This window comes from Phodopus roborovskii, unplaced genomic scaffold (genome assembly GCF_943737965.1).
Source record: "Phodopus roborovskii unplaced genomic scaffold, PHOROB, whole genome shotgun sequence".
Classification (NCBI taxonomy): Eukaryota; Metazoa; Chordata; class Mammalia; order Rodentia; family Cricetidae; genus Phodopus; species Phodopus roborovskii.
In genome coordinates, this window is record NW_026126417.1 from 4,173,134 (window position 1) to 4,186,364 (window position 13,231).

The 13,231-nt window shown below is 35.0% G+C and overlaps 1 protein-coding gene across 1 annotated transcript; it reads left to right on the plus strand.

Moving 5' to 3' along the window:
- The first annotated feature begins 9,034 nt into the window (after positions 1-9,034).
- LOC127221737 (olfactory receptor 4K14) lies at positions 9,035-12,715 on the plus strand. The gene is made up of 2 exons (XM_051183745.1): positions 9,035-9,933; positions 12,676-12,715. Exons 1-2 carry the CDS (start codon positions 9,035-9,037, stop codon positions 12,713-12,715), a joined length of 939 nt encoding a protein of 312 aa, XP_051039702.1.
- The last annotated feature ends 516 nt before the right edge of the window (positions 12,716-13,231 follow it).

Genomic DNA, 13,231 nt, shown 5'->3' on the forward strand with positions numbered 1-13,231 from the left:
ATCACATTTTGCAAGCAGTGCAGATTGTGAATCAATTTTTTTTTTTTTTTTTTTTTTTTTTTTTTTGTGGCTGGGTTGGTGTTTATGGTTTTTTGGTAGCCTGAAGAGTATCTTCCCATACCAAAGAAACTAGATGCAGTTAAAGGTTCTATGTAGGCACCAGGATGGTTTCTCCATGTTCATTGAGTTGTGTGGGTATTGTTTACAGCAATGTGATCTTACTTTTCATTCGCAGAAAGTAAGAAAGTAGCCTATTATAGTGGCAAATGTCTGAGGGTTTTTTTTTTTTTTTTTTTGATTTCCATGGAACCCTGATAGGCAAGAACTACAATATATAACCAAGTTAAAAAAAAAAAAAAAAGAGATGACCAGTTGATACTCTCACATTATTTGAAGAATTTATTAGGGTTTTCTTTAAATATTTTAGGAAATTTCTATTGTATGATGTTCCCCACACCCACAAATTCAATTCCAGTTGTTTCTTCCCACATTACTTTCTCAACTCTATCTCCCATTTCCCTTCCAACATGATCCTTTCACTTTCATCTCCCCCACCATCCTGCTTACCTGTAAAATCTATTTTATTTTTCCCTCCTAAAGAAATCCAAGTGTTCCTCCCATCCCCAGTCCCTTCCATTAAACTTGACCCCTCTGGGACTACATGTTGTAGCTTGGTTATCCTTTATTTAATGGCTAATATACACAAATAAGTGAATATATACCATATTTATCTTTCTGTGTCTGGGTGGTTTCACATAGCATGATTTTTCTAGTTCCATTCATTTGCTAGCTATTATCATGATTTCAATTTTAAAAATAAGCTGAACAATACTGCAATGTGTAAATGAACCACATTTTCTCCCATTCTTCTGTTATGGGACATCAAGGCTGTTTCTAGTTTCTAGATTTTATTAATAAAGCAGCAGTGCACATGGTTGAAAAAGTGTCCTCATTGTAAGATAAAGTGTCATTTGGTTATTGCCATAGTGGTTGTACAAGTTTGTACTCCACCAGCAATGGAAGGGTACAACCTTTACTTGACACCCTCACCAGCATGAGCTGTCACTTAGCCATTCTAACAGGTTGTAACATGAAATCTCAAGTTCTCCAGAGCACATGGGGAGTGGGGGGACAGTGAGTGGAGAGGGAACTAGGAGAAAGAGAAGGGGAGGAGAGGAAAGCACGTGGGATGCAAGTTAGTTCTTATTTCCATTTCACTGATGGTTAAGAATGTTGAACAATTAAGTGTTTCTCAGTTATTTAAGAGATCTTTCTATTGAGAATTCTCTTTAGATCTGTACCCTATTTTTTAGAAGTTGAATTATTTTTTTTTGATATCTAATTGCTTGAGTTCTTTATATATTTTGGATATTAGTCCTCTAAAGGATGTAGAATTGGTGGAATTTTTTTCCTGTAACAAGAAAAATAAAAGACACAGAGATTGATATTGGGGTTCAAGCTTCAAGTGGAAGTTCAGAAAAGCAAAGCAGATGCCCAATAGCTCTTACCTCTATCTCAGACTGAATATGCTGGTTCTGTCTCCATGAGCTCTCTCTAAGTCTCAGACTGTAACCTCTCCTCAGAATGAATGCCCCCTAATGAATACTTGCTCCCCTCTTTCATATCCCTCTAGTTCTGGTATTAAGTGTTTGAGCTACAATTCTCTTTTATATTTATTAACTCTTGTGTAGATCTGGGTGGCCTTGGACTCACAGAGATCCAGCTACCTCTTAATCCTGAGTCCTAGTATTAAAAGTGTATACCACTATCTTCTAGCTTCTGGCTGCTGGGATTAAAGCTGTATATCACCACTATCTGATCTCTATAGCTTGAAGTTGACTTTACTTTCCTTAATCCTCAGTCAAGCTTTAATAAATCATAAATAATATATCACTACATTTTCCTATTCTGTAGGTTTTTTTTGTCTCATTGACTATGTTATTTGTCATACATAATATTTTCACTTTCATGAGGTCCCATTTAATGTCTATCTTAATGCCTGTGGTAATGGTTTTCTCTTTAGAAAGATTCTCCTGTGCCAATGAGTTCAAGGCTACTCCCATTTTCTCTTACACTTAAAGAGTGTAAGTGTGTCAGGTTTTATGTTGAGGTCTTGATCCATTTGGAGTTGAGTTTTGTACAGAGTGATAAGGATGAACTTATCTGTATTCTTTTACATTCTTTTACATGCTGTCATCCCATTCTTCATGGTGCCATTCAGCACCATTTGTTGATACTGCTGTTAAATTTTATTTCCTTCATTGTTGGTTTCAGCTGTCCTGGGTCTGGTGAGCTGGGCATGGATTCAGATGGGCTGTGGTCTATTTTCTGGAAAGAGACAAGCAGAACCTCTCCCAACAGTTATTGTCATTTACTTGTTGTTACATCTTCCTAGGTCACAAGAGGTAGCCCCATAGTCAGTCCTTGCCTAGGGAACCTGATTATGAGCTGCAGTATTTCCCTTGTCATCTGCTTAAAAAAATGAAATAAATACCATATTAATAACAGATTGAGGGGGAGTCTTCTTCAGACCCCCATTCTATCCATCCTTTGTATTTATTAATTATTCTTTGAGTTGAGCATGAGACTCTTAATCCCAGGGTTGTGGGTTTCAGCCCCACATTGGGCACCATTTTGTGGGACCAGGCTGGCAGGAAACTGCTGGTAACAAAATCGCGTGCACTAAGAACTCTACTTAAAACTTGACAAAGCTTAAAAAGGGATTTTAGAAACAAAAGAACAAAGACAGGCAAGTCTTCTTGATAGCAGCATTTTTTTTTTCAGGTGGACTCTGGTTTGCTAAAGACAAACAGAGACTGGCATGGATCCTTTAACAGAGTCTTCCTGACTCTCCATAAGTGACAAAAAAAACCACAGGGCTCTTTTAAGAAGCCCTTTTAACAGATCTATGGTGGGTACGAGCAACTGGCAGTAGCAGTGATCACATTTCCAAATTGCAGCATGCTGCTTGATGGCACCATAGATCAAGGTGGTTGGCACAGCTCTCAGTGCTGGCATTAAAGCTGTGGCTTTCATTTTACCAATGTTGTTTAGCAGACAAAAGACTCGTGGCTAGAAAAGATAAAGATTTACAGTAAAGACAGATTAAGATAAGTAAATGTCTAAAGTTTAGTGTGTTTTAAAATATACGTAGGCTTGGGAGAGAAAAAGAAATAGGATGAAGTTTTAAAAAAAATAGAAAGAGAGTAACTGGGTGCAGTGGCACACACCTTTAATTCCAGCACTCTGGAGGCAGAGGCAAGCAAGTAATCCACCATCATAGAGCCCTCTTCTAGTAGCTGATGGAAACAGAAGCAGACACCCACAGCTACTCACTGAGCAGAACTGGAATCCAGATGCAGAGAGAGAAGACAAGACCAGGTTACAGAAACCCACAGAGAGAGCTGACCTGAACAAGGAGCAGCTAATTGACCCCCCCCTCTGACTGATAGCTGGAAAACCAGCATTGGACTGACTCAGACCCCCTGAACATGGGTCTCAGTTAGAAGGCCTATGTAGTATAAGGGGCCTCTTACAGTGGAACCAAGATGTTATCCTGGTGCACAAAAGGACTTTGGGAGCACATTCCCCATGGAGAGATACTCCCTTAACCTAGAGGCAGGAGGGAGGGCCTAGTCCCTACTCCAAATAACTTGACAGATTTAGATGACCCATCCTGGAAAGCATCACCCTACATGTGAAGTGGGGGGATGGTCCGGGGGCATAGAAGGGTGGGAGAGAGAGTGAGAGGGAGGGAGAGGGAACTGGGATCAATTAATCAGGCAGTGAATGGTTTTGTAAACAGATAATAGCTTAAGATATTGATGACCAGTATTTGGAGAACACAGGAAAAAATCTGTGACTAAACATTTAACATCTCAGCTTTTATCAGTTTATTTTGCAGATTTAATTGCCATGACTACATTAATATAAGTTAGATAAACCATCAATGTTTCAAATTCTGACAAAAACATTCAAGACATGTCTTAATTTGTGCTTATTGACCACCATGTGTTCTGGTTTCTTCTGAAGGATTTGGGCAGTCTTCTTCCTGAGCACTGCAGCTTGGGAGCTGGCACATTAAATAATCTTATAAGACTTTGGTGGTATAACTTTACATGATATATCTCCTGAAACACAATAAAATGTGCATGTATTTTTCTGTAAGTCATGAATTTTGAGGAATACTACCAGGACAAGAAAATTGTTCTGTTGTACTAGAGAGATAGAAACGGGCATTACAGGACTCAATTTACTGCAGTCTGTGTCTAAAATGACAAATATAGTATCATTGAAAAACCAGGCTAGAAAGAATATGCGTGAGTTTTAATATTAACATTTCCTATTTATCTACTTTAATGTATACTTCAGAAAATGTTCATTTCACCTCCCATAATTGTTTATTTAAATAAGCCCATATTTTACCTATTAGAGTCACATAATTTTTATAAGAAATATCTATTAATATTACTGTTGTCTTTTTTGGATAAATATGCTTATGAAGTTACACTACACACATGTATGTACATTTTTTTTACAAGGAAAATAACATGATAGCTTCTGCAGTAATTGCTTATACGTTAGGCATGCCAATTGGAATAACAAAAAACTATGTGACACTTTTATTTTGAGATCAGAAAAATTTGTTGCAACTCCATCTCTAGCAAAATTGTTTGAAATATATACTCCCTAGTTTTATAAAACAATAGAAGAAATGTTTGTGTTCCATGGAGTTAATATTTGTGGCATCTACTTCATTTTTGGCAGTATCATATGTAGTTATAGAGCACACTAAGCATTTTCAGTCATGTGACCAAAATTTGACACAGATTTCTTATTCATTTGGAATTATTTTCACAGCATGGCTTTTTATCTGGTTGTATTTTACATTTTTATAGTACATGGTTGCATAAGTGCAAAGAAAATAAATTGATTCCCTTTGATTATATACAATTCAGTAAGAGACCAGGTAGCAGAAAGCTTCTCTTTTGTCATTATCAGTGAAGTGAACAATTTTGAAAACTTGTCTAATGCTCATAAATGCTGGGATGTCTAAGAGGAAGTCAGTTTCTCTGTATTTTCACAAACATGTAGGTAGCATTCAGTATCAACTTAAACAGAGAAATCCCTAAGAGGTGTCCAAAGTAATTATCATTGTTCTCATTTGGGTCAGAACACATACCAAGTGAATTTCACCCATGGGGAAATTTTAGGAAATGAATATATTTCTAAATGAGAGGAAGGCTGTCTCTATACAACATGGATATATTCACAGGAACACATTAGATGTGTTTTCTCTCTGATATGAAAGGAAATTTTGAGTTTGGTAAGTCATCTCAACTCTCTGATATTCTTCTGTAAGGTAATTAATTTTTAAAATATTTATGGTTATCTCTTTTTACCTATACCCACTACGTTTGGAATTGAGAACATTTTCTTTGTCTCCTGTAATTTTTAGTGGCCAATTAATGTATTTTTCTGTCTCCTATTCCATGTGTTCAGGTGTCTATATCAGAATGTTATGATTTTCTCTATACAGCTAAGATTGTCCAAATATTGCCTAGCCCTTAATTGGATAAATAAAAGAGTACATTGTAGATAACTGACAGCATAGAATTAGGAGTAAAAATGAAAGCAAGTGGGAATTTTAGAAACCAGATTAAAAAGTTCTGCAAACTATTATCTGCTAGGAAAGGAATAGTTAATCTCTGGATAAATGAGTCTCTTAATTTTTTGTCAAATACAAATACCCAGTGGTTAGTCCTGAAACCATATGCAAAACAAAAAAAATGGACTCAACTGATTGTTTTTAAATGTATTTCTGCATATACACATACATAAACTATATATGTAATAATAAGAATCAAAGAAAAACCAGACAGCTACTTGAGAAGTAGCATGGGAAGGATAGGTGGGGCAATTATAAAGGAAAGAAAAGAAGGAAATTATGGCATTCCATTTCAATGAAAACATATTTTAAAAGTAAAGTGTATATACACCACAAACCAAAAAAAATATAGAAAAAAATTGACAATACAACAATCTTTCAGTCATCAGTATCTATCATATGGTATCTGCTCAAGTTGTGTAATTATGATTATAACCATGAATATAGAAATTCAAATACTGAGAATATTACAAAGTTTAATATTTTGATAGAAGGGCAATCAATACAGAAAAAAGCCAATAATGAAAAGCAGAAAAGAATGAATAGTTTGCTTTTAAAGTCCTAAGATTATTCAGTTTGCTAGTGTTCATTAATTTTTTTTAAAAATATTTTCATGTATAATCCAACTTTAGATTTTCTAGGACAATTGCTGCTAAGTAAGATGCAATAATTATAGAGTTGCTTTAATAGATTACTGTATTTAATTAGGTCTTTGAAAATACTGATAGACCCTGAGAAAGAGAAGAGAAGAGTAAAGTGGCTGTTATAGTCTCTAAAGTAACTGGCATGTTGAATGTATCTTTTCTATTTATATATTTCATGTTGCTATATAGTTATATCTCAACTTAAGTGCAAGTAACAATTATTTTTTAAAAAGGTGATTATATATATGAATCTGTGTTCAAATGTATATAAATACATATGTACAAATATATAATATGTTCAAATAAATACATATGTGCCAGTATGTACATAAATAAATGTACAGACATATTACACAATGAGTTCAAATTAACATTAAAATTTTTGGCCTTTAAAAACAAAATTGTTTCAATATACAATATAATATATGATGAATTGAAACAACTCATATCATTTTACTTTGGGTTTTTGTAAGGCTTAATGATTCCTGTGTGTATATTTTACTATACATTTTCATTATCCATTATTAAATTGAATGTGTAATGTTGTTTAATCTATTGTACTATTTGGTACTATTTTTACTAGCTTATCAATAATCACCAGGAAATAAAATAGTCTGAGCAGCATTGTTAAAACAGGTCTCTTAAAGCATGGTCACTCCTATGTATCAGAAAGTAGTTTTAATATACTTTATATTCATAGAGGTCTGATAAAGTAGTGTCCTACATCAATAATACTAGAAGACATAACTTAAAAGGCATTACTTGAGAGTTGGTTCTGCTTCACAGAAGAGGTCCCAAAGGACAGTCTGACATAGCTCTGTAAATGGTTGCTCTCTCTTCGTAATTCCTTTGATTAATGGCACAGTTCTATTATGGTTGTCAACACTGAGCTCAACAAACCCAATGGCAATAGGCATGCTATAATGGAAGGGGGAAAGTCCTAGAGGCTTCAACAAAAAATCTCCACAAACCTAAGTGATACTGAGAGTTAGAAAGGTAGACTTCCCATGGAAAGAGCACACCAATTGGCACTCCAACTACAAATGGTCAACTCTGAAAACATATGTACAAGAAACATCATATAGACTGAGCAGTTTATGCAGAGGAGTATGAATACACACACACACACACACACACACACATAAGCACACTTTTATGTAACACACACACACACACACCCCACACACACATGTATATATGCCTATATGTTAAAACAATTATTGTAAAAAAGAAGCCATGAGTATTAAGGAGAACAAAAAAGAGTATTTGGAAGAATCTGGAGAGAGGGAAGAGAAGCGAAAGGAGAAATGCTATAATTATAATATTAAAAATAAAAGTAATATACAAAAGAAAACTAAACAATTTAGATTAACCAGACACTTTTTGAAACGTTGAATAATAAAAATATTCAAGGAACATGAACTCTTTGCTGTATAATCAGTGTATTTTCCTTAGATATTTGTTAAATCTATGTAAGGCGACTGTGTTTACTTATCTGCCATCATGTGCCCATAGCAGATGGATATGTCACCTGATATCTTCAGAAATTTCTTAGTTTTCACACTCCACCTTTCTAAGTCCTTGAGTGTAAAATAATTCTGACAATTACTTCAGAGATTCAATTGTTCCACTGATTTAAGATAAAGTTGAAAAATTCCAAGGGAATAACTGTAGTGAGCAGAAATGGGTAATGACTATCCCCTGTCTGGCTTCAGTATTACCCATTAGATCAGTATAAGCATGCTGCCTGTTCTTTAATATGAATAATGTTGCTTACTGAAAGCATAATATCACACCTAACCAAGACTGACAATTAAAAGACAGCAACACTTACTTTTTTATGTAATTTATTCTGTTCTTAGAAGGTCAGTAGATAAATGAGAAAATATATTGATGATAGACTGATGACAGATGATGTGTTATTCGAATCAGGAATCTAAGGGCTCTCAAGAATAGTTTACAATTTCAGATCAATGATTTCCATGGCTAAGATTGAACTAATTGTGTCTTTTAGAGGTCATGTCTGAATATGCTTTGGTGTGTTCTTTGGTTAATCCATTCAAACAAGCATTTACAGTGGTATTTTGTTAATCAGTTTAGTTGAACAAGTAAATTCAATAATACATATTTACTAATGAATAACTGTGAATCTTATTTATATATTTCAATCTGGTATCTGTGTACATCTTAAATGATGTTCTGTTCTGCATGCTTCCTCACTGAAGTTATCCTATCATTTACATTCTAGTTTTAAGCTAAATTTTAAATTTAGTGATGTCACAGAAACAATTCTGCTGATGTCCAATGAAATCATTATGCATGGTGCCAGAAATGATAGTGTCCTGTCAGGCCATTTTCAAATGCAGCTCTCCACTAGTTTCCAAATTTACTCCTCATTTCCACTGTGGAATGCCATGGTTACTAGTGACAAATTCAACCATTTACTTAAGAAACCACACACATGTTTTTGCTGTTCTACTTCCTCATTTCTCTCCTATAACAGAAATTTCCTGATAGAGCATGCATGTAACAGTCACACCTGAAGCTTCTCAAGGGAGTTGCCCTTGGATCATTAGCTTTTACTTGGGCAGCAATATCAATCATATATACCTTAGATCTCTTTATATTTATGCATTTCTATTCATGTAAGTTTCAAAGGAAGTACAATTCCTCATGTGACTAGTTGGCAGTTTTCTTTCTTTGCAGGTTACTTCTAAGTAAAATGGATGGAGGCAATCAGTCTGTGGTGTCAGAATTTATACTTTGGGGACTTGCCCATTCACAGAACGTTCAGCTCTTACTCTTCATGATGTTTTTGGTACTTTATCTGCTCATTGTGTCTGGAAATATCATCATCCTTGTTTTAATCACCACCGACCCCCATCTCCATTCTCCCATGTATTTCTTGTTGGCCAACCTGTCCTTTGTTGATATGTGGCTTTCATCTATCACTACTCCAAAGATGATATCAGACTTTCTCAGAGAAAACAAGACCATTTCCTTTGCAGGCTGCATGTCTCAGGTCTTCTTTGCCCATTGCATCGCTGCAGGAGAGATGGTGCTGTTGGTGGCAATGGCTTATGACCGCTATGTGGCTATCTGCAAACCACTCCACTACTTCACCATTATGAACCTGAAAAGATGCACTGCGCTGGTGTTGACTTCGTGGATCACTGGCTTTATACATGGTATAAGTTACATAGTAGTGACTGTGCGATTGCCTTTTTGTGGCCCCAATGAAATAGACAGTTTCTTCTGTGACATGCCATTGGTAATAAAGTTAGCCTGCATGGATTCTCATGATTTACATACATTAATGAATGCTGACTGTGGAGTTGTGGCTGTAACCTGCTTCATTCTGTTGCTCATTTCCTACACATATATCCTTATCACTGTTCGCCAGAGCTCTAAAGCTGGTGCATCTAAGGCTCTGTCCACATGCAGTGCCCACATCACAGTGGTGATGATCTTTTTTGTTCCCTGCATCTTCATCTATGTGTGGCCACTCAATATTACCTGGTTGGACAAATTTTTTGCTGTGTTTTATTCTGTTTTTACCCCTCTCCTAAATCCAGCCATTTATACACTGAGAAATAGAGAGATGAAAAATGCAATGAAAAGGTTCATAAGCAACTTTTTGCATCCCAAAGGATCTTCCTTATAGGCAGACTTTTCTTTCCCACTTGTCAATTTCCAAATACCTGACAGGGAGACTTAATATTAAATATAAGTGCATGGCTAAATGCTCAATCTTATTACTAACTAGGTCATATTACATAAATTAACCCATTTAACAAATGTTTGTTTGACAAAGCTTAAAAAAGATTCTAAACACACAACAAACTGAGTCAAACACAGCTTCTTGGTAACTAGTGTTTTTTTGGTAGGCTCTCTTTGCTTAGTATGTAGAGGCTTGGCTTCTTTAAGAGAGGACTACTAGCTCACTGCTAGTGGAAAAATTGGTGTAGCTCTTTCAGAGGCCCTGCTACCAAATACTTAAATGGTGTTTATGAGCAGCAGGAGTCACAGTACTTGCTGCCAATGTGAACCCTAAAACTCCCCAGAGTTGGGGCATTGATTTGGCTATTGCCGGTACTCCACCATGAAGCTAGTCTCTCATGGAACCAACTGGGGTGGAGCCATCTATTAAAACAGAGGCAAAGGTCCTAGTCAGGTCCTAGTCATGACATTTAGCAGTTTAAAGGTTCATGACATGAAAAGATTACAGACATGCAAACAGATTCAGAAAGAAAATGACCCAGAAATGGATAATAATGTTTTTAAAAATGTACAAAAGATTGGGAGAGAAAAGAAAAAAGGATATAGGCAGTAATAATAAAGAAATGTATAATTTTAAAATAGTAAAATGCAGTCCTTAAAAAGGGAATAAAGTTATTTAAAAGCAAAAAAGCCACTTAAAGATAGGAAATATACAGAGACTCTGAATCCTGAAGTTATTGTGTCTTTGAATTTTTCAACTGCTAAGAGACACTGAATTATTTTTTTTGAAGATTTAAATTAGAAACAGTCTTATTTTATATAACAATCCCAGTTCTCTCTCCCTTCCATCCTTCCATGGCCCCCACCAACTTCCATCCCATCCCTCTTCTTCTCCATAGAAAGGGTGTGGCCATCAATGGGGGATCATCAAAGTCTATTACATCATTTGGGACAGGGCCTAGGCCCTCTCCCAGAGACACAGGACTATAAAGTCAGATAGATTAAACTAACCTATAAATTTAAACAAATTTTGACTTCCAAATTAAGTAAAAATGTGTGTTGCTTTGGGGTAGAGGTTATGCTTTTATTTCCACAGGAAATGAGAAGCTGTAGATTCATTCCAGGGTAAAGAAAATCAGGTTTGATATGGAAGAACCCCTGAAAATTCTGGCTACAAATATTAAAAAAAATAAACCTAGAAGAACTATATGGCATGCAATGTATATTTTATCTGTTCAAACATAAAACAAAAAGTCATCTTTTAACTGGCTTATGCACACCACATATTACATACTTATAATATATGTTACTTTTAAAAGTGTAAAAATTTTCAGGACAAAGGAACAAAATGCCAGTAAAAATAGGTGGCCCTATGGTAACATAACACTTCAAAATGCCTCTGTTAAAATTTCCTCAAAATTTTGCATTCAAACTAGCTTCAGGGCTGCTGGCTGAGATGGTTCAACATCATGGACTACTCCGCCTGGGATTTCATTATTATCCTATTTTTTTCAAGATTCCCTCGAATATACCAGAACACCCAGAAAACAAGAAGTATTTTATAGAAAATAATACCATATTCCCAAAAGATAGGTTATAGATGTTTATTATCATTTAAGGGGGTTGGTTATAAATTATTATTGATCATAGTCAGTTTAATAAAATAGTTAAATTAGAAGATTCTTTCTAGGATTAAAAGGGGGATGTGGTATAGAAAGGAAGAAATAAAATGGTAGATTAAGATTATTTAATCTACTTTAATTAAAAAACAACACAATTTCAAAATATTTTACATTGCTATGTACTTTGTTTATTGATACAAAACTAAAGTTATTTTTGTTATATTGTTATGTATGTTTCTGCTCTTACTTGAGGTATTGTTCTCATGAAGCTCATTTAAAATTATAATGTATAACTTAAAAATATAGGTTATTAGTTACTCATTGGTAATAATAAAACATGTAGTCACTTTAGGTATGTTTTTAAGGTTAAACAGACATATTTAGATAGATGGTCTTCAATCACTTCAAACACCTACAGAATATGGCATTAATACAATGTAATAATATGAGACTTCCCTTGACAGTGAGATATATCTGCTCCTGTCATCACGTCATCACCAATTATTTCAAAAGAAGATGATGGCATTGAAGAACTTCCATCCGGAGTTGTTTTCTTTAGGGCAAAAGCTATCCATTTAAGCAAATAAACTGCCTTCTTCTTAATTGCTAACAGTTAATGTTAGGCAGGAAAACCAGACGAAAGACTCTGGAAAGAAGAAATGAGGAGTTTGGGGAGCAACCAGGAAAAAGGAGTTGCGAGATGAAAGAGAGGTAATGCCACATTGTAGAATTTAGATTAATACAAATGGGTTAATTTAAGTTATAAGAACTATCCAAACTGAATTAGTAGGATGCAAAACAGTAACTGCCGAACTTTTTCAAGACAAGGTAGGACAGTCCTTTAAAATTCCCTGTCCTCAGAAATGTCTGTAACATATATCAGGCCTACAGGCCAGAGTTGGTTGCCTGTTCAGCATTACAGAAGAATTTAGGGTAATAGTCCAGGAAGGCAGATGTCCTGTCTATAGGTAACATTTCACTCTTCTGAGGTCTTTGATGGAGTTGAAGAGTAAATAATTAGACTTAAATATTTCCTTAGTTATGATAAAAAGTTAAATTAGATATGAAACTTTAGGCTCACGAAGATAAGAAATATTTTTTCTGATGTTGTCAAGTACAATTGGACTGGACACTGTAATTGTAATTCTTACTTGATAACTGTTTTGTTGTATACAATTTTATTATATTGAAATTAAAAACTTCCTTTTTTATTTAGACAAAACTGGAAAATTCTGTGGAATAATCCTTCTGTACACTGTGTGAATTATGCTGTCATTGATTTAATTAAGAAGGTGACTGGCCAAAATCTGGACAGTTAATGTTAGGCAGAAAACCAGACAAAAGACTCTGTGAAGAAGAAATGAGGAGTCTGAGGAGCAACCAGCCAGATATGGAGAGGAAAAAGGAGGTGCTAGATGAAAGAGAGGTAATGCCACATTGCAGAATGTAGATTAAGATAGATGGGTTAATTTATGTTATAAGAACTATTTAATAATAGGCCAAAACTATTGACCAAGCATTTATAATTAAGATGACTATCCATGTCAGTTATTTGGGAACTTGCTGGTGGGAAAGAA